This window comes from Ceratotherium simum, chromosome 11 (genome assembly GCF_057802395.1).
Source record: "Ceratotherium simum simum isolate JZ-2026a chromosome 11, ASM5780239v1, whole genome shotgun sequence".
NCBI lineage: Eukaryota > Metazoa > Chordata > Mammalia > Perissodactyla > Rhinocerotidae > Ceratotherium > Ceratotherium simum.
The window spans coordinates 38,658,547-38,681,043 of record NC_141910.1 but is presented as its reverse complement, the minus strand read 5'-3'; the positions used below and the strand labels follow the sequence as shown (position 1 = coordinate 38,681,043).

General features: G+C 35.2%; 1 protein-coding gene across 3 annotated transcripts in view; it reads left to right on the top strand.

The window, feature by feature from the left end:
* Positions 1 to 22,240, top strand: part of PPM1B (protein phosphatase, Mg2+/Mn2+ dependent 1B) — a 77,839-nt gene extending 55,599 nt beyond the window's left edge. For 2 of the 3 annotated variants that reach the window (XM_014792318.2, XM_004436701.3), the window contains exons 4-6: positions 8,768 to 8,879; positions 9,270 to 9,327; positions 18,591 to 19,634. In XM_014792318.2, coding sequence (XP_014647804.1) covers positions 8,768 to 8,879; positions 9,270 to 9,327; positions 18,591 to 18,896 — 476 coding nt within the window. In that variant the 3' untranslated portion in view covers positions 18,897 to 19,634. Of the gene's footprint in view, positions 1 to 8,767; positions 8,880 to 9,269; positions 9,328 to 18,590; positions 19,635 to 20,463 lie in introns of those variants that run through there. The other variant, XM_004436702.3, reaches the window with a different exon arrangement.
* The last annotated feature ends 257 nt before the right edge of the window (positions 22,241 to 22,497 follow it).

Below are 22,497 nucleotides of genomic sequence, written 5' to 3'. Positions count from 1 at the left end.
ATCTATCTGCTTAAAATTTGCTGTCACATCTTGGACCAACGCGTGGCAATTTATTGGCAGGGAGAAGACGAATTTGTCTATTATACTGCTAAAGAGAAATATAATTTGAAAATAGTCTGTTAAAGCTTGCTTTTTTCTTCCCCTCGATTACATTTTTGGTAGTAAGTGAAGAATCCAGTGCAGTTTGCCTCAGGTTATCATGAACACCGAGTGCTATAATTCCATTAACACTAATTCTCATTTCCCAAGTTAATCATAGGAATTTATTACCATATGTTTTTCATCTTTTTTTTTTTTTTTTTTTTGGTGAGGAAGATTAGCCCTGAGCTAATATCCGATGCCAATGCTCCTCTTCTTTGCTGAGGAAGATTGGCCCTGGGCTAACATCCATGCCCATCTGCCTCTACTTTATGTGGGACGCCACCACAGCTTGGCTTGACGAGCGGTGCGACGGTGCGGGCCTGGGATCCAAACTTGTGAACCCTGGGCCGCCGAAGTGGAGCGCACGCACTTCACCACTACACCAGCACGCCAGCCCCTTATATGGTTTTCATCTACTGATACAGTTAGCATTGATGATGTGAAAGATTATTGGTTTTACTTATTTTTTTTAACTTTTAAATTTTGCAATAATTTTAAACTTACAGAAGTTGCAAAAATATCATAGAGAGCTCCCATGTACGTGAGTACCTTTTACCTAGATTCCCCATTTGTTTGCATTATACTTCATTTGACTCCTCTCTCTATATACTTTCTATAACATACATTCTCATTTTCTCTGTCTCCCGCTCCCTCTCCCGCCTCCATATTACTAAATTTTTTTCTGAACCAATGGAGGGTAAGTTGCAGATAGGACATCCCAGTCCCCCTTAATACAAAGAGGATAGTCTCTACATAGCTGTAGTACATCTTTCAAAATTAGGAAGTTGAGTGACGTCAACATCATGGCAGAGTGAGTTGTATCCTGTGTCTCTCCCCTCTAAGTTACAATGAAACAGACTATATTGACCAACAGAGGATTCCCTACACAGCACAACAGGACACCTAAGAGATCCATGCAGCTCTACAACTGGAGGTGAGTGGACTGGACCCCTGGGAAGCAGTGGAACTAGAGGAGCAGCCTCTTCTACCTCCCCTGGTGGCAGTGATCCAGGGTGAGGATCCTCATGCAGCAGCCCGCGCAACTCTGAGTGGAGGCGAGGGTGGCCCAGGCTCGTGTATGCAAATGCCCATGGAGCAGTTGTGGCCCCGCGCGTGTGAACACCTGTGGAGTAGTGGCAGCTGGCAGTGGCCCCACCCACACAACTGTGAGCAGACGGAATGGGAGCAGAAAAAACAGCACCCCCCCCCAGTGGTGGCAGGTGGAACCTGCAACCAGAAGCATCAGGAACAATAGCAGAACTGGTGACCCAGCCCCCAGCAGCACCCCCAACACCAGCTCCACCAGCAGCGGGGGCTGCATATAAGTCTCTGGGCCCCCGCCAATGACAGCGATACTTGTGAACCCAGCACTCTGACAGCAGTGCAACCAGCACCCCCAGACAACTCGGGAAGAGCAGCACAGGTGGTGCACAGGACAGCAGCATCTGAGCCCACGGAGAGCTAGTGGAGGAACATGAGACCCAGACAACCCCAGAAGGAGCAGAAGTGCTCACAACATCTAATCTGCAAAGCACCAGCCACCCCAGAGGCACAAGCGGCACAAGGACAGCACTGATGACGCTTCTGCAGAGGCAGTGGAAGGTGGAAAGTGCAGGCTCTTAGATGCAATCAGAAGCAGCTGAGAACCAAAGTAAGAAAAGCCATACCCAAATAACAAAAGGTAATTACTACCACAAATGTGCCAGCAGACAATCAGTTCATCAAACACCATGAAGAACTACACTAACAGGGCAGAACAAAAAGAAAATGACAACTCTCCAGAAACTAAACCTGATGTCACAGATTACAGTCTAACTGACAGAGAATTCAAAATAGCTGTCATAAAGAAACTCAGTGAGGGCTAGCCCCGTGGCTTATCAGTTAAGTGCGCGCGCTCCGTTGCTGGCGGCCCGGGTTTGGATCCCGGGCGCGCACCGTCACACCACTTCTCCGGCCATGCTGAGGCCGTGTCCCACATACAGCAGCTAGAAGGATGTGCAGCTATGACATACAACTATCTACTGGGGCTTTGGGGAAAAATAAATAAATAAATAAAATTAAAAAAAAGAAAAGAAACTCAGTGAGTTATAAGAAAACTCAGAAAAACAGTTAAATGAGCTCAGGAATAAAATTAATGAACAGAAGGAATACTTCACCAAAGAGATTGAAGCTATAAAAAAAAGCCAAAGAAATTCTGGATATGAAGAACACAGTGAAATTAAAAAAACAATGTGGAAAGCGTTAAAAATAGAGTAAACATTATGGAAGAGAATTAGTGAGCTCGAAGATAGAAACCTAGAAATGATTTGGGTGGAGGAGGAGAGAGAACTAAGATTTTTAAAAAATGAAAAAATTCTTCAGGAAATATCAAGTCAATTAGGAAAAGTAACAAGCGTTATAGATATCCCAGAAGGAGAAGAGAGGGAGAAAGGAGCAGAGAGCTTATTCAAAGAAATAATAGCCGTGAACTTCCCAAACCTGTGGATGGAACTGGACATGAAGCTTAGAGAACTCCTAATTACATCAATTGAAAAAGACCTTCTCCAAGGCGTGTAATATTAAAGCTGTCAAGAGTCAATGACAAAAATTTAAACCATAATGAGATATCACCTCACACCCATGAGAATGGCTATAATTAGCAAGACAAGAAATAACAAATGTTGAAGAGGATGTGGAGAAAAGGGAACCCTCATACAGTGCTAGTGGGAATGCAAACTGGTGCAGCCACAATGGAAAACAGTATGGAGATTTCTCAAAAAATTAAAAATAGAAATAGCATATGATCCAGCTATCCCACTGATGGGTATTTATCCAAAGAACATGAAATTAACAATTCAAAGAGGTTTATGCATCCCTATGTTCATCACAGTGTTATTCACAGTAGCCAAGACATGAAAGCAACCCAGGTGCCCATCAACAGATGAATGGATAAAGAAGACGTGGTATATATATACAATGGAATACTACTCAACCATAAAAAAGACAAAATTGTGCCATTTGCGACAATGTGGATGTACCTTGAGGGTATTATGCTAGGTGAAATAAGTCTGACAGAGAAAGACAATTACCATATGACTTCATTCATATGTGGAAGATAAACACATAGATGATGAGAACAGATTAGTGGTTACCAGAGAGAAAGGGAGTAGGGGGAGGGTGAAAGGGGTCAAGTGACACTTATGTATGGTGATGGATAAAAACTAGACTATTGGTGGTGAACACAATGCAATCTGTACAGAAACTGAAATATAATAATGTACACCTGAAATTTACACAATGTTATAAGCTAATATGAACTCAATAAAAAATATGAAAAAAATTAGGAAGTTAACATTAGTATAATAGTCTAATCCACAGATTTCTTTCAAATTTCCACAGTTGTCGCAGTAATACTTTTTATTGATCCAGGATCTAGTCCAGAGCATGTGCTGCATTTAGCTGTCATGCCTCTTTAGTCTCCTTCAATGTGAAAAAGTTGCATAGTCTTTTTCTTGTTTTTACTGGCCTTGATATTTTTCAACAGTACAGGTTAGTTGAGTAGAATGTCCCTCAATTTGGGTTGGCTGATGTTTCCTCTTGATAAGATTTAGGTTATACATTGGCAGGAATACTACAGAAGTGATGCTTGGTTCTTCTCAGTGCATCATATCAGGAGGCACATGATGTTAATTTGTCCCATTAGTGGTAATCTTAACTTTTATCACTTGCTTGAGATGTTGTCTTTCAGGTTCCTCCATTGAAAAGTTAATAAGTATGTTATACTTATTATTCAATAGGGAGATACTTTGAGATTATGTTAATAACCTATTTCTTCTCATATTTTTCACCTACCAGTTTCAGTTTCCATTGATTATTCTTGCCTAAATCAGTTGCCACTGGGGTCATAGCCAAATGGTGATTTTCTAATTGTCATTCCTTCTATATGTGTTAGTTAGCATTTTACTGTAAAGAAAAGTTTTCTCTTCTACCCATTTGTTTGTTTGATTTATATAAGCATGGACTCAGATCCCTATGGTATTCATATTGTTATAATCTATTGGTTTTATTCTCATTTTGATGCTTATATTGTCCTAGATTTGGTCAGTGAAAACCTCTTCAAGCTTGCTGCAGTGTCTTTTTGACCTGTCTCCATAACTTTTTGAGTAGTGCCTTATTTTCTGGCATAATGAGATATTCCAGGCTCATCTTGCTTTATTTTCCCTGCTCTAACCCTAAAATTGGCCACTTTTCCAATAATTGCTCTTTTCCTTTATTTAGGGGAGATTGGGATTTAGGAATTGGGATTTGGGCATTAGATGTGCCATTGGGGTATTTCTGTCCCCATACCCTCTCAAAGGATAGACAGACACGCACACGCATTTATGTCTCTATCCCTCCCTCCTTTCCTTCTATCTGTCTTATCTATGTACCTATCTGTCTGTCTGTATGTCCATCCCACCACTAACTCTAACCCTTGTCCAATGCTATAGAGTTCATTCTAGTTTCTGCCCTTTTCATATTTGTTACTGCCTTCTACAGTGAGAGACCTGGCTCCTGATCAATCAAACAAATCTTCTGTCCCTGCTAGCCCTTGTGTGGATGCCTTCCTCACTCCATACTGGCTTTGAACCCCATATCAGGTGGCACCCCCACGCATGCTAAAGCTCTGCTTACTGTTCTCAGGCTTGGATACCCCATGCTAGACCCTGCTGCTGCCACCATTGTCCCCTCCATCCTGAAAGACTTAACTTGCTTGGCCTTATCTGAAGTTTTTTGCTAAAAATCCATTATTATTCACGAATGAGGGAGGGGAGAAGCCAGTCTCTTTATCTTTAATATAGTTGCTGGTATGTTTGGGTTTAAATCTATGATCTTATTTGTTTCCATATCTGCCATCTATACTTTTTCCTTTTTTCTCCTTTCTTGCCTTCTTTTGGATCAATCACTGTTTTCTATTCCAGTTTATCCCTGCATTTGCTTATTAGTTATGCATTCTTTTAAAAATTTATTTAGTTCACCCTGATAAATTGAGAATGCATGTTGAGAGATTATGACAGGATCCCCAACTTAATACTAGGTTTTGATTTTATATGTCCTGTTTTTTAGATATAAAATTAGTTTTTATGAAGTTATATTATGTCAATCTTATTTACTTTTTGCCTTGATGTCATTCTTATAAAGTTCTTTCCTCCATTCAAGCTTACATATTGACCTATATTTTCTGCTAACAGTTTTATGGCTTGATTTTTTTTTTTAATAGTAAATACATTCGAATGATATAATTAATGATTAAGGTGTGATAGGATGGTTGAATTTGGCCTATTATGAGTCAAAGTTTGAATATAGTAGCGATAGTAGTTGGTGAGAGTTTTGAAATACGAAGATTGCAATTTCAAATGTGTAATTACCATAGGACTACATTCTTTTGCATATTTGGGGGTGGGAGCAGATTAATCTTTCTTGGTATACAGCTATCTAGCTACACACTATAAACAAGTGCCTAATGGTTCTGTTTTTGTTTTTGGTCTGCAGTTTCTTCAGTTCTGAATTGTCAATAAGTTCTGCTTTTAGGGTAGTGGAAAGATAAGAAAAGTGTGGGAACACTTTGAAGACTGTGTCAGAGGCACTCTATTCCTGTTGATGCTATCATAATTATTAAGAGAAGCTGTTTATAGGAGTTGTTAATAATACACATTTTCTGATAAACTATAGTGTATTTGGGTGGGAGATTGCTGCCTAAAGTTTATCGGAAGGCAAGAAGAATTTTCTTATTGTCCTGTTTCCTCATTCATAAAAAAGAAACTGCATAGTTTTCATTTTGGGACGAACTCTCCAGTTTGGTCAGCTCCTTACTATAATCTCAGCCAACTTGCCTAACCTCTAACGGCTCTCACGGTATTTTTATTTAAAGATAAAATACCAACCATATAGGTTGTTTTAATAAATAGATATTAAGTACTAGTATGGTGCCTGACGCGTAAGTCCTCAGCAAGCTGTAGCTTTTATTAACTCTTCTGTACAGCTAAATTTTAATTTCTTAAACGTGTGGCCAGTTCAGTTCAGTATGGGTAGTTAACATTTAATATTAATTTTCTCTTGTATAGTTTTTAACTTTCCAAAGTGTATGTTATATGGCAGAGATGGCAAATATGTAACATTATGATCTCTGGGGCCTGTGGCAAATACTTGCTTAAAATCATTCAATCAAAAGACTTTAAAATCCTTGACAAAGCAGCCACTACAAATCAATTTGCATTATGTAACTTCTTTTTGTAAGGCAGTGTTCTTCAAGAGCTTCGTATTTCTATTAGGGTTTTAAATCATGTGATTGGACATTAAATTTTGAGGTAAAAGCATTCTGGTGTATTGGGCAGGTCTGTGTATGTGTTTGTAGTAGGAGTGGGCAAGTTGGGGAGGTGTGGTGTTAAATAAACGGGGAATAGTATTTAACCTAAACTGATTAAATAGATATTTAGTAAGTACCTTCTCCATGTGTTCATTTATTCAGCTTTTCTTGAGTACGTGTGTCACTGGAGATATAGCAGAAAACAAAGCAAATAAGTTCTTGATCTCATGGAGTTTATATTCTAGAAGAGACCAATAAATTTGTTTTTAATATAGAGGAAAAATAAAACAATAAGCAGAGAGTAAAAAGGAATATTGGTTAGGAAGGTCTTTGTAAGGAAAGACATTTGAGTAGATAGCTCACTGTACAGTATATAGGAGAGAGTGGCTCACTGTGGGAAGAGCATTCCAGGCAAAGGGAGCAGCCAAGGCTGAGGAGGGAATGTGTTTAGAGAGTGTGGCTGGATTAGAATGGGCTGGTAGAAAAGTGGAAGACTAAGAGAGGTTGTTAAGAAGCAGATTATGTAGGGTTCTGTAGAACAAAATGAGGACTTTGAACTTTATTCAAATGGTTTTGGGCAGTCATTGGGAGATTTTGAGCACAAAAGGGACTTGTTCTAACTGTTTTCTAAGGATCGTTCTCAGTTGCTGTATGGAGAAGAGATTGTAAAGAGGGAACAAGAGAGGAAGCCAAGAGACCAATCAGGAGGCATGCATTAATGTAGATGGCAGATGATGGTGGTGGCTTGAACGGCAATGGCCTCAGGGGAGGGGTATGAAAATGGTTATAAAGCACCAGTCTGCAGTGGTTCTCAGTGGGGGGAGATTTTGTCCCCCATGGGACATGTGGCAATATCTGAAGACCTTTTTGTTGGGGTCATAAATGAGGAGGTGCCACTGGCATCTAGTTAGTAGAGGCCAAGGATGTTGCTTAACATTCTGCAATGCACAAGACAGCCTCCACACAAAAAATTGTCTGGTCCAAAATGTCAGTAGTGCCAAGGTTGAGAAACCCTGTGCTATAGAGATACAAGTGTAAGGTAGAAAAATTATGGTCTTGAGGGCTGGCCCTGTCGCCTAGTGTTAAGTTTGGCGTGCTCTGCTTCGGTGGCCTGGGTTCAGTTCCCAGGTTGCGGCCCAAACCACTCATCAGCGGCCATGCTTTGGCAACCACCCACATACAAAATAGAGGAAGATTGGCACCGACGTTAGCTCAGGGCGAATCTTCCTCAGCAAAAAAATTACTGTCTTGCCTTCATGAAGGTTGCAGTCTGTGATATAGTAAACATCATGTACAATGGGAGAATGTTGCAGTGCACCTACTCCAGGCTTGGGTCAGAGAAGAATGTGAGAAAGTGACATACAAAGTTGAAAGCTGAAGAATGAATACAAGTTAACCATACAAAGAGGTTGGTTGGATTGGCATAAAAAGTGTTCCAAACCAAGGGAAAAGTAAATGTGAAGATCTAGAAGGAGGAGAAGGCTTCTTTGAATAGAGTCTTTGGAGATACAGGAGTCAGGAGCAGAGTTGAGTGAGAGTGTTGAAAGTTAAGGTCACAGTGAGGGTCTTGTGAAGCATGGTGTAAATGGTTTGCATTTTGCATCTTGAGGGCTGCTTAGGACACTGCTGTGTTTGGTTGTCTTGAAAGTAAGTTGCCATTGTCTGATTTTTGAGGAGTTTATGTCTTGATACTGGCCAAATAATCATGCTGTAAAAATCTGTTTTTCATAAATGGTAAATATAAGTGGAATGTGTAAATGTTTTATTTTGTTCTATGCTATAGCAAAGTTCTGTGATTTTTCTTTTAAATAAATTGTGGAATGTAACTATTTAGGATCAAAAAATCTATAAAACTATTTTTAATTTTTCCCCTTCTCCTTAGAATCCTTATCCCTTCATTGCTTTTGTTTTCCTCTAATTATGGTATTAATAATTTTTATATTATTTTTACATAAAATTAGACCAAAAATGTTTTTCCGTACAGCTGTACTATGTTCATAGGGATCATTTTTAGTGATTATAAACCATTTCACTCAGTGGCTATACCAAAATTTTCTTAACTGTCTCTTTATTGTTGGACATTTAATTTGTTCCAGTTTTTGCTTTTATGAATAATGCTGGAATGAGCATATATATGCAAATAACTTTTTATATTACTTTTTTTGTTCCTTGTGTGATAGTAAGGTACTGTTTGCTTTTTATATTTTAAATTAGGAACTACCAAATAGTGCCTCTTGTTTCACTTCTTTGTGAATACTGAGTTATCACATTAATTTAGGAACTCTTTTTAAAAACCTACAGAAATTATGGAGAAGTCTGGTGAGGAAGGAATGCCTGATCTTGCCCACGTCATGCGCATCTTGTCTGCAGAAAATATCCCAAATTTGCCTCCTGGGGGAGGACTTGCTAGCAAGTAAGTAGAACAAAAAGAACTAATTTTGAGTTCATTTATAATTAGTAATTAAATAATTTCAGTTAAGAAGTAGATCAGTTATCTAAAGATTAAATGGGTTGATGGTTCTTATACTAGAGAAGAGCTCTAAAATGTCATCCAAAAGAGATTTAAAAAAAAAAAATTACTCATCATACTATTTGAGGATGAAGGTCCTTCTTTCCTTGGTACATGAAAACAAATGGATTGTGCAGGATCAAATTCTGAGGGAAATGTGATACCTATGTTCTTGGCAAGTATTTAGTGTGGCAATTAATTTTTGAGTGTAGTCAAGATGAAGTATTATTTTAAATACTCAGAAGCTTAATAATTGTATGTAATTTAATAAAACTAAAGCATAATTTTTTTTAGGCGCAATGTTATTGAAGCTGTTTATAGTAGGCTGAATCCACATAGAGAAAGTGATGGGGTAAGTTTTCTTTTATTTCTTAAGCATTGTAAATAATTTTATAATATAAATACTAGGTATGAATACGTTCACATAATGAAATCTATAATAAATTATTACTGCTTTTCCTTTTTAAGGAATCAGTTAAAGTTTAAGGAAAATGTGTTGAAATGGAGATAGAGATTAAGTTCTGTTTAATAGATAGGTTTGTAGACTCTTAATGGGCATCAAATACCTTTTTGTTTGGGCTATACTTAATTTCCTCCCTGTATGTCTGCTTTTCCTTCTCCTTCTCCCTTAAATCTCAATTTCGAGGCAAAGAATGTGCTTTTAAATATTTCAGTTTCTCCTCCAGCAGGCTGCTGCCATCACTGCAAGTTAGTGTTAGTGAATGAGTTGTTATTTTAAAGACCAGACCTTTCAGTGCCCCTGTGTGCCCAGTTGAAAATCTAAGGATAATTTGTTTCTAATCTTATTGTTGTGCTGTGGATATATGTGTTGAACTAAGATAACCATTTTTGTTATACCCTGCTGTGCTTCATCAGAACAAAACTCTTTATCCCTTTACCTTCCTTAGAAATACTGATGAGCTCTCAGCTGCTCCTCTGTAGTTTTTTTGTTTTATTTTAATTCTAGTACCAAGAGACAAAAGTGTCTTTTTTTTTTTTTTAATTGCCCTGAATTTCAAAGTCAGTAATTCAAATAAGTATTTTCTCATAGGGTTTTCAAGTTTTCGGACATCTAAAAATGAATACCTTAATTTTTAACATATATACTTCAAAGATTTAAGGGAGCAAAGCTTAGTAATGAAACTTGTTGAGAAGAAATAGACTCATCCTCCAAGTCTCCTGCCCTCTCTTGGCAGGTCTTGAGAGAGACATCAGCCACTGGGAGAAATTTTGTATCATCTCAATTGCATTGTTTTCCAGGAGTCGTTATTGCACAGCAATATCAAATAATTTCTTTTTTTCTTAACAATAAGAGTATCGTGGCAAAAAGGAAAATTTTACAATTAATACATTTTAGTGAGTTAAATAAAGGTGATACTATATGTTGCTAATAATAGAATTTATATCTTGATCTAGAGCAGTGATTCTGAGTCTTTCTTTTGTGGCAGGTACCCCAAAGTATTTAGAATTGTATCCAAAGCTGTGAAAATTAATTTAAAAATAAAGATATGTCATGTGATACATTTAGAGAACCCTAAATGAAACAAATGTGGATAGGATACTGATGAAACTAAAAAGATGATGGTAATGGGGAGGTGGAGTGAAGAGAGTCGTACCTCTTCAGCTAGATTATAGGTTCCATACAACATTCACCACCACGGTTAGAGGAAATAAGCCCTCAAAAGATAGTTATTGATTCATTGTTGCCGTATAAGTACCCCCGTTCCTCATGTGTTTGAAAATGCAACCCCTGTGTGTAATCTTAAAAAATTATTTCATTATACCTTCCTGAATTCCTTGGTCCCTGAAGAAAGTTGGCTTCTTTTACTTCAAACAAGGTCTAAAACATGTTTTATAACCCTAAATTTCTGTTGAACATATATCAAGGATGACTTTTAAACATTTTTAAAAATAGAAAATACTTATACATAGTAGCCATATAAACAGTGAATAAATAGGCAGCAGAACCAGGACACTGAAGGGAAATGCTCAGGATATAAAACTTGCTTTAAATATGGTTTATTATATGACTATATAAATTAAGGAGATGTATACTTAATTACATTTATATATAGCTTTCTATTATCAGCAGCAGATTAAATATTGGCAATCTGCCATGTAGTGAATTGATGTCAGGAGGAGACTATGAACACAAGGTGCGGTCCCATACGCTTAACGCAGCTCACAATGTAGATATAAACACAAGTTAAATAATAAAAATGTTTCACATGGTTTAATAAAGAATAAAAAGAAATGACAAAATATAGAATGTGATTAATTGCCATGTGAATTGTATAATGATTGCTGGGAAAGTCAGATTTTCAGAGAAAAGATGAGATTTGAAGAATGATTAGAATGGCAAAAATGAAATGAGGATGATAGTTCAAGAGGATGGGAGAGGCAAGAACAGAGTCTAAGCTGTCTTTGAAAGAAAGGACATCATTTTGACTAGAGCAGAGAACTGCTGTGGTGAAAAATAAGAATTTAGGATGCCAGAAGTAAAATTTGAAGAGACTGGAGAAGCCTTTTGAACTTTTTATTTTAGAGTGAGGAACCACTGTGTGTTTGGAGCATAAGAATGATAGGCGCAAAGGAATATGTGTGGTATTTTAGTCTGTTAGAAACATCCTGCAGTATTAGATTGAAGAGATACTGGAAGTCAAGTAGTTGTGAAATAATTGCAGAGATAGATGACCAAGTGTATACTCAGTAGATAGATAGATGGATTAGAGAAGCTTCTTTTTTACTATAAACACTAACTTTTGGGGCCAGTCCGGTTGCACAAGCGGTTAAGTGTGCACCCTCCGTTGCTGCGGCCCGGGGTTCGCTGGTTCGGATCCCGGGTGCACACCGACGCACTGCTTGGCGAGCCATGCTGTGGCGGTGTCCCATATAAAGTGGAGGAAGATGGGCATGGATGTTAGCCCAGGGCCAGTTTTCCTCAACAAAAAAGAGGAGGATTGGCAGATGTTAGCTCAGGGCAGATCTTCCTCTCACACACACACGAAAAACTAACTTTTGCAGCCTAGAATCCTATTTTGGAAAACATTTTACCTTTCAGAATAATCACGACCTTAGAAAAATGTTGAACCATCATCACAAGTAGCAGAAATGTCCTAAAAAATACAAAAGAAGCAGAGAAAATGAAGAAATTGTAGATGTTTAATTAAATTCTTAGCTCTTAACTTGACCTACTATAGCAGCAAGTTAGGCACAGCCATGCTCCATAAATGCTTCTCGACTTAGTTAGATCTGTGCCACGTGGAAGATGTTGCCAGGAAGTACAGTGGCAGAAGCTGATACTTAACTTGCAGAATGGGAAAGACGAAAGTGTGGTAGAAATACAGAAGAGGAGACGGTTGGAGGTATTATAAAAATTAATTATTTTTAATAATAAAAATCATTATTCAGATATTTTTTAAAAAGGGAGTGCTACCGCTCATCAAGCTGTGCTGTGGTGGCGTCCCATATACAAAATAGAGGAAGATTGGCACGGTTGTTAGCTCAGGGACAATCTTCCTCAAGCAAAAAGAGGAAAGATTGGCAACAGATGTTAGCTCAGGGCCAATCTTCTTCACCAAAAAAAAGAGAGAGTCCTCGTCAGTCAATCAGAGATTTATTTAGATTCCTAAAACATCTACTCTATATCAGAGACAGAATTGTTCTGCTGTAAATTCCTATAAGTAGTACCATTAGAAATAGGGATTTATTCATTTTTCTTGAAAAAAATCTTTTGGTTAGTAAATGTATTTCAAAAAGCTGAGTTGAATATAAGTCAGAAATTAAATGATTTAAAATATATTTAGAAAGTTCACCTTTAGGGAAATCTTAAATTGTTTACTAAATCTGTTTTTTAGACTATGTTCAGTCTTCTTAATGGAAGCAATATTCATATTTTCCCAACTTTTGAAATCAAAATCTGTGGAAAAGAATCTAGCAGAAATTCTTGGTCAAGGGGTTCGTGAATCCCCAAAACGTTTTTGCAAATATATTTGTGTGTGTACATAGACTTTCTTTAATGATAAGTATGTATGTGATGTTCATCAGTTCCTCAAAGGAGTCTGTGACCCCAAAAGAATAATTGCCTAGAGGACCAGAAAAAGTAAAAATACATTTTGCTCTAAGTTGTTCTTATATCAGGCAGGGCTCTGAGATCACCTCCCTTTCCTTCTTCTAAAATGCTAGTTTGTGTTTTATAACTAGAATATAAATTCTGTGAGATCTGGGACTTCATCTGATTTATTTATGGCTATAGTCCCAGCACCTACAGTAGTGCCTGACATATGGTGAGAGCTGAAAAAACACTTGCTAAATAAGAAATATTCCTATTTGTTCATTTCTAATAGTTTGCTAAGACTATCCTTAAGTCATATATTTAAAGAAATAATTTGAGGTTGCTGATTGGTATGAAAGTATATTTTTAGAGCTTTATATTTTCCATGCAAAAATGTTAAGTTCTTCCCTTAAAGAAGACTTACAACGCTTTTGAATTAGTATACCACTGATCAAGTACCTATATAAGTTGATGGTTTTCCAAGGATAAAGGGGAAACTTATATTTACCCACCTCCACTTGTGCCAAGCCATATATATATATAAAATCATAGGTAATCTCCTCCACACTCTTCTTCTACAGACAAGAGTCAGTGAGATGAAGTAGCTTGCTTAGGTCGAAAAGCTAAATATATTGTGCAGCCTAAATTTGAATGAGTCAGAGTGACTTCAAAAACTATTCTCTTTACACCTTTCCACGCTGCCGAAGATATTTAGAGATAACATATGTGTCTGTACCCTCACATCTGTTTACCATCCAAGAAAAATCATTTCCCATTTTTTGTGAATCTCAGGTTTGTCTTAAGATGGATTGTTTGTCTAAAGTTGTTGAAACTAAGCAGTAAGCCCAGTTTCTTATCAGTTATTTTTCATTTAAATACACATTTTATTTATCCTAATCCAAACACTTTTTAAGGTGGTTGGATTTTTGAGAAGGAGAGGAAAAACAGGACAAAAACCCAAAAGAATCTCCATATTCTGTTTTCACATTAAATTTTATATACAATCTCCTCTATTATTTTATTTCAGTAGATTAATTGCAATAAACATAGCTGCCTTTACATTTTTATATCAGTTTTAGGACTATATGAATACTAGTTTTTTATAAATTGTTTCTTGTTTACTTTTTCACTTGTCAAAGCATTTTTATGGAGAAGACCTACACTGTTTGAAAATGCAGTAACTTGAGTCACTGTTTTTTAAGGTACAATTTGACATACCACTTCTTTTAGCTATGTGGTCTTGATCATTTAAATGACTGAAATTATTTCAAATTCATTAAATTTTACATGATCCTTTCAAATAACATCTAATTTATTAGATTCTCCATTAGTTATTGTTAATTGTATCTCATGAAGTCAAATTTGAGAATTTTTAATTCTAGAAATTATTTTTAGCTGACAGGCAGGGCATAGGACTCCACAAAAAACACAGTAAATATTTATACTAGCATTCTTTTCTTTTTCTCCACTGTTTTAACAAGCTAGTCATTTGAAGAATTTTGCTTATGACAACTGCCTTTTTAAAAAATTGCTGCAAATAAATGCTAGCTAGTTAAATTTTATTTTTTAAATGTGCTTATATTTTTTCCCCCTTCTGTTGGCTGTCTGCTTGATTTATCTGTATTCCTATGTCATATTTGGTATAAGGCAGTATTTTCATGATGAGAGATTTGATTCTTAAGCTGTGTTAGTCTAGATGACAGTCAGCCTTAAAAACAAAAACTGAGGGCCGGCCCTGTGGCTTGGTGGTTAAGTGCGCGCGCTGCGATGCTGGCAGCCCGGGTTCGGATCCCGGGTGTGCATTGAGGCACCACTTCTCTGTCCATCCTGGGGCCGAGTCCCACATACAGCAACTAGAAGGGTGTGCAGCTATGACATACAACTATCTACTGGGGCTTTGGGGGCAAAAAATAAAATAAATAAAATAAAATAAATAAAATTTAAACAAAGGAAGCATCGAACAAATACAAAATAAAGAATATTCTATTTAAAAAAAAAAAAAAAAACAAAAACTGAGGGATAAGTCCTAAATTCTCATCTCTGTAATTGTCTTAAATTTATTTGCAGAATAATTTTAATCATCCCAATAATGTGATTTTTTTGTCCTATAATTTCATTAATCTTTCTGTATCAAGGAAATACATTATAGATTTCAATATGAAATAATTTGTGATCAGGTTTTATAACAGTTTTAACCAATATTTCTTTAGTAAGTGTCTGTTTATATGGGGCACTTATCTATGCAAAAACTGTTATTTACCATAATGTATTCAAAAGAACATTCAAAGGGACATGGTTATTAATTACACCTGTACACAAATCTGAGCGCTGTCACTTTTACTAGCATTATCACCTTGACAAATAACTGAAATCTCTCTGACCCTTAGTTTCTTCACTTATAAAAATTAAGGTTGCAATACCTATTACATAGGGTACCTGATAGGATTAAATGAGATTATGTATTAAAATTCTCAGCACAAACATTAATTTTCCTTCCCTAGGTGGTAGGCAGATTCAGAAAGGAATAGGAAATTATGTTTACCTCAAAGAGTTTACAGTGTAATTGAAGAGACTTGTGAACAGTTGCAAGGTAGAATTAATTGCTATAATAGATGTATAAACATGATGTACTATATGTATGAGTTCAGGTAAAGAAAGTGCAGCTAAACAATAGGTTCTTTTTCTGATATTAGTGAAAATTCGTGAGAAAGTTGTGTAACAGTATTGTAAAGAATCAAATGAAGTGGCTCTGGAAGAGGTTTCGCCCATCCATTGTCTGTCCAGCACAATGGGAAAATGTAATTTGATATAAGATAAAATGACTTTTAAATGTGGTCATTAGTTCAAGTTCTTTTCAGTTCAATGTCTCTATGATGCCAGCCATTGTAAATCCTTACTTGATTTACAGGTTTGGTTTTGGTATGTTTTTTAAAAAGCAGCTAACTACTTCTCCCCACCTGCCACTACTACAGCAGTTCCCAGAAACATAGATGATTACTGTAACAATTAAGGTGTCAGATGGAGAGTGAGAGGTGCTTTATCTGTTGGACCCACCAAAATTGACTCAAATACAACCAATGTAACAACCTTCAATCCAACTTATCAACAAGTTCAAGTTAAGTCGAGTTATGTTGGTTAGTCCATATCAGTGGTTCCCAAACTTGGCTGTATTTCAGAATCACCTGTCAGGCTTTCAAAAAATAATCTTGACCCACTGAATCTGTCTATCTTGGGATGGAACTTTGGCATCTATATAATTTTAAAAGCTCCATGGGTGATTCTGATGTGAAATCAGGGTTGATAATCACTTCTCTCTCTGTGTAAGTCACCTGCCCACTTGAAACAGATTTTGTTTCAATGTCCTAGAAGTTTGGTTTTTTGTTTTGTTTTTTTTAATAAAAAGGGAGTTGTTGGGTTTGGGTTTTTTGGGGAGGAGTAGAGTCTTATGCCCTCCATTAAAAGCTCTTTGCGATACACTATCAAGTAGAAATTTCCTTTTGGAAGACTTGATTACAAAGACTGATAAGGTTTGTGATGAGCAAGCACTTACCTTATTGTTCCCTCTTAACCTTTCCTGAATTGATTCAAATGAGAATCCTTATTTAGGGAAACATGTTTATTTAGTACAGAAGGAAAGGAAAGGAGGAAAAAAACTAAGAAAAATCTTAACATAGAGCACATTTTATCATGTTCTCTGCACACAATAAATTTTGTGAATTAAAAAAAAAGTTATTTGACAATTAATATGCTTATTTGTAGAAAATAGGAGAATTCAAAGAAAATAAAGCATCTGTAACTTCACTACACATTATCACTATTAATATATTGCTGTATTTCCTTTCCTTCTAGGCATTTTACATATAATATCCTAAAATGAGCAGGTACACAGACATGTAACACATACACATAAAATATATGCTATACACAGTATTATCTCTTACTTTTTGCCATGAAGGCACTTTTCTTTTTTAAAGCATTCAAGTGTTCTCATTTTTCTAATAAATATTGCTGTTTATTTTGTGATTATATTAGTGTTATCTTTGTTGCAGAATTGTAGAGTAACAGTCTCCCAAGATGGTTAAGAGTTTGTGTCACATCATCTATGTTAGTAACTTTTTTTGTATTTTCTTTTCCCAACACTTTATGATGAAAACTTCAAAACATATAGAAAAGTTGAAATGATCTTAGTAAACACCTCTATACCTTCTACTTAGATTCAACAATTGTTAACATTTTACCATATTTGCTTTATCTCTCTTTATATGTGTATATGTATATACACTTTTTTTTTTTCTTTTTCTTGACTGAACCTTTGACAGCGAATTGCAGACATCATATTTTACCTCTAAATCTTTTGGCATGTGGCTCTTAAGAATGAGGACATTTTTCTACATAACCATAATACTGTTATCATACTTAAGAAAATTAATAATAAATTTAATAATATTATCTAATATGGAGTCCAAATTTTCCCAGTTGTCCCTAGAATAACTATTATAATTGTTATTTTGAACTGTGATCTACTCAGGTTACCCATCAGGCAAATTAAGCAACTCTTTAATCAAGCCTCTGCTGTTTTTCCCCCCTTGACACTGAATATGAAGAGTCTGAGCCAGCTTTTTATGGCGTATCCTACAATCTGGATCCTATGATTATTTCCTCGTGGTGTCCTTTAACTTGCTTCTCTATTCCCTGTTTTCCTGTAAATTGGGAATTAGCTTATTAGATTTATATTAAACATTTTTGGCAAGAACACAGGACACGGCTCACTCCTCCCTAAGGCATCACATCAGGAGGCACATAATGTGAGGTTGTCTTGCTTTTGGTCTGTCAACGTGACTGTGGTCAGCTTGGATGTTAGACCTTGTTCTGCTAACAGTGTTAAGTAGCTACTATTATAGAAACTTGCAGGTTTTTCAAAATTTAATAAAATATCAAAGGATTGAGTAGTTTACTATTCATATCTTATTATAATGTTTAAAATAATTTGTTTTTATCTAGAGATATTTTAATTAAAATAAAGACAAAAAGTAAAAGAAATTTCTATCCATGAAAGCTTTAAAATTTCCCCCAAAATCCAGTTTAAATTTATATAGTTTTATATTTTGTATCTCCTCTCCTACCTATCATTCAGGAGAAATGATGAAGAAACTAATGATGTGATGGCCTGCTTTTCTGTTCTTTCCTATTGCTTTAAAAACTAATTTTCTTTTGTACTAAATCATTATAACCAATTATTGTTTTTATAAGTTAGCTTTAGGAAATGCTTGTGTTGCTGTTGAATTCTAATAGCAGAGTAAATTTCAGATTAAACTTCAAGTGACAATGTGAAATAAGACGTAAACTAGTTAATGGTAATTTGCTAAAAATAACGAGATATTTCAATTGGAAGTTTTTATTAATTGACACAAGTAAGACTTGATACTTATTAATGAAATGTTCTCATGCTTAGACTATATTCCTCATGGTAGAGAAATGAGTGTTTTGCTGTGATATGTTTTGAAATACGTGTGATATCCTAGTTTGTCTACTGACACTGGGGTCTTGAATCTTAAAAAAAGGCCTCCGATGAAGCAGAGGAAAGTGGATCACAGGGGAAATTGGTGGAAGCTCTCAGGCAAATGAGAATTAATCATAGGGGAAACTACCGACAACTTCTGGAGGAGATGCTGACTAGTTACAGGCTAGCTAAAGTAGAGGGAGAAGAAAGCCCTGCTGAACCAGCTGCCACAGCTACTTCTTCGAACAGTGATGCTGGAAACCCAGTGACAATGCAGGAAAGCCATACTGAATCAAAAAGTGATCTTGCTGAATTAGACAGCTCTAATGAAGATGCAGGGACAAAGATGAGTGGTGAAAAGATATGACTTGACTTTGTGGTGATATTTTTGTGATCTTTGATTTGATGGTTTTTACTTAGGAAGTATAATGTATGCATTTATATAACCGTTTTGTTATTTGAATCTTGGTAAACTAGTTTTACTATATTCATATAGCCTTGTTTTTTAAGAAGGCCTTTGCATACACCTTTATCAGATAGCTTAAAATTGATTATTTATAGTACTTTGAATTTAATAAAATTATGTCATTTCATATTGTATGCCAGAAATGAGGCTACTAGTTATTAAAGTCAGTAAATTCATACTAGATAGGATTAGAGATTATTGATTAGTGAAATTATATTATATTGTGGAAAAACTTGTTAATGTAGAATTATACTGCTTCACATTATTTTACATATTAGCACACTCATAGTTAGTTTTGTAATAAATTTGTGTCTTCTTTAGTTCTTCAAAGAATGGCAGATGCTGGCCTGTATTTTTTTCAAGGATGATAATTTGTGTGTTCTTTGACTTGTTTATATTTTACATCTCTGTAGCTTTATTTTTAGAAAGTTCTGAGATATTGGATGTGTGGTTATTTTTCCTTTCTCTGTATTCTTTATGAAACATAATTTTTGAAAAACCTATGTACTATTCATACAGCTTTGGTTTGTATCTTCTGTATAGCCTAACTACATACATCAAAATGTATGTCAACCAAGTGTTTAGAATGAAATTATAAGTGTTTAAGTCCAAATAAAGCATGTGATGTGGAATAATCTATGCATGTTGTACTTATTTTTAAGTTAATTTTTTTTAAACTATCAGGTTTGGTATTTTGGAAACATACCCATTAGAAATTCATTTGTATTTATATAAAATTTAGAAAACTTTTGGGTTGGCTTTTTTTATTAACTAAAAGGAAAAATTTTTGAGAAGTCTTGCTTACTCAGAGTAAGTCTATTTCTTCTCCCCTTTTTGTGATACAAAATATTGGACACAGGTAGACATGTCTGAATTGCCATGATAAGCATATTAAAGATTGCAAGACTGTCAACTTTACCATAAGTATTCATCAGATATTAATAAATGCAAGAATTATAGGATGTTTTAAATAGTGGCAGATGTGAGTTTTGTTTTTGTTAAAATGGAGTTTTTAAATGCAGATGACTATTAGTCAAATGGGAAAATATTTTTTAAAACAATTATTTTGTGAATATAGAACATTAACTTTTCTTCTTCATGTTTACCTTTATCATATATATAAAGTTACTTAAGGTACTGTAAGTTCAAACTTTGGAATCTTCGGATGTAGCTGATGTTTTGATCTATTTTTCCAATGCCAGAATATTTTTAAGTGGTTTGAGAAAGAGGAAGGCATTTGGTGGAGAGGGGAGAAAAAAAAACCCAACCAGTTATCTATCTATATTATAGATAGATCCATGTGTGTACACACAGTATACAATACACACACTTCTCTATAAAAGTACCTTTTCAGACAAAGAAAGGAAGGTAATTTGTTCATTTAATTTTGTTTTCTTTTGAAATTCAATCCAACCCGGAAGTGGTGTAGGTAAATAATAATTATATTCTTCCTTTTCTCTTCCTGTAGGGTGCTGGAGATCTAGAAGACCCATGGTAGCCTTATAAACCTTCTAAAATGCTTTTGATTCTGAAAATTGGGGGAAAAAACTTTTAATCACAATTTTCTTCAATACAAGGGAAAAATATTCTTGTGGATTCCCAACGTTTTGTGATATGAGCAGAAAATCATTAGCATTTCCCATCATTTGTTCATATTTGTGTTTTCTGATAATTGCCACTTGTAGCATTGCCTGTACTACAGTATTTTTCGCCAACCTCAGGCATACTGGTTACATCTCTATTGAACTTTTGGCCCTAGAAACCGATGGAGTTATTTCACCACAAATAACAAATGTGCCTGAGGTGCCTGGGAATATAGTTAGCTGTACTCTGAAGATACATTATGGGTTTTTTGTTTTGTTTTGTTTTGTTTTTTGAACAAGACACACAACATATAAGCATGTAAGAGTAAAGAATTGTATGAGATGTTCCTTTTTTCAGTTCACCAAGTTGGAAGCCTTTTGCAGCTCTATGGCTTGAAATTTCATTTGAGCAATTTACTATAGGATATATATTTATTATTAATTGTTATTTAATTTTTTTCCCATTTTACCTGTATTACCAAACTGGGTTCTCCAATAATGTCCAAATTGTAATGTTGCCTGCTTCAAGATAAAGTGTATTTGGCAATTATATTATAAACCCTTACAGATTTTATGCATGTATCTACTACATCCGTCAACTCACACTAGAAAATCTTTTGAAACCAAATGGATTAATTTATGGCTATTTATAATTTGCTTTGACATCTCACTGCTGCAAATTTTTTTAAATGATGAGACTTGCCTTTATAATGTAAATTGTGATTTTTCTTTTACATGTGGGTTTCTATAGTTTTAATTTTTCAGCTTTTAAGATACAACAAGTTTTGTGTAATTTGGTAAAATTTTTAATTGTTTATGTTATTTTAAAAAGCTCAGAATATCACATTGAAATGACTATAAATATGTTAAAAATTATCTATTTTAGATCTAAGGAAATATTACAGAGATATTTTCATGGGTTCAGTAACCTTTCATTTTATAACATTGGGCACGGTACAGAGTGGCTGTCACATAAGGTACTTGAAGATTATTAGTTTAATTCTATTTTTACAATAACCTTGAGTTCTTGAGTTCTTTTGAGTTTTGCATGTATCTGATTAATGCTGAACATGAAGAGTAAAATATTTATCTAAAGGAAGCTATGGGGTAGGAGAAGGCAATGAATGTATCCATTTGTACATGGTTTACATGTTGTGGATGCTTTGTAAACATTTTCCTATGCCTTTAAATTGTGTTTCAGCAGGATGTAATTGCCCTTGTGTGTAGTTAAAATGAGTCATCATCTGGTCCTGTGTGAAATGGAATTCATGGTATTTTCTGTAACATTTTCCTGAAGCTGTTTCTGGAGAGCCACACATTTGGATACAGACAGCTTTCTGATCATTTGATTTATTGTGCACCTGATTTTCGGTCTAAAAGGAATTATTGCCACAATATATTTTATTTATTCTTTAGATTTTAGCCTTGTAAGTTAAAGTGCTTTACATGATGATGTTAAAAGCTATTTGTCCCTTTACTGGGTTTGAGGGTTGTTAAAAGATAGGGAATGAAGAATGCAAAATGGTTTATTGTTCAAACTGTCCACTCTGATCCAACCCTGTACTGACAGTACCTTTCCAGTATGATGTTGTGATGTTTCATACAATGCAGTGAACATAACCAACTTGTTACCTAAATAAAGAATTGATAAAAACAGTGTGACATATTACTATTTGGTATGATTTTTACAAATAAAAGTCCAGTTTTGAATGTTATTTTAAACATTTTATTTAGTTAGAATATTTATTTATCATACAGAACCATGCAGATGAATTATAATTCCAAGGAGGAATTAGCCAAACTGTACAAGACAATACTAATTAACCCCTTCTGCACTCCAAAAACATTTTTTATACTACTTTAAAAAGTCTTTTTCAAGAGGTTTAGCCATCTTTGAAATACAAATAATGTGTGAGTTA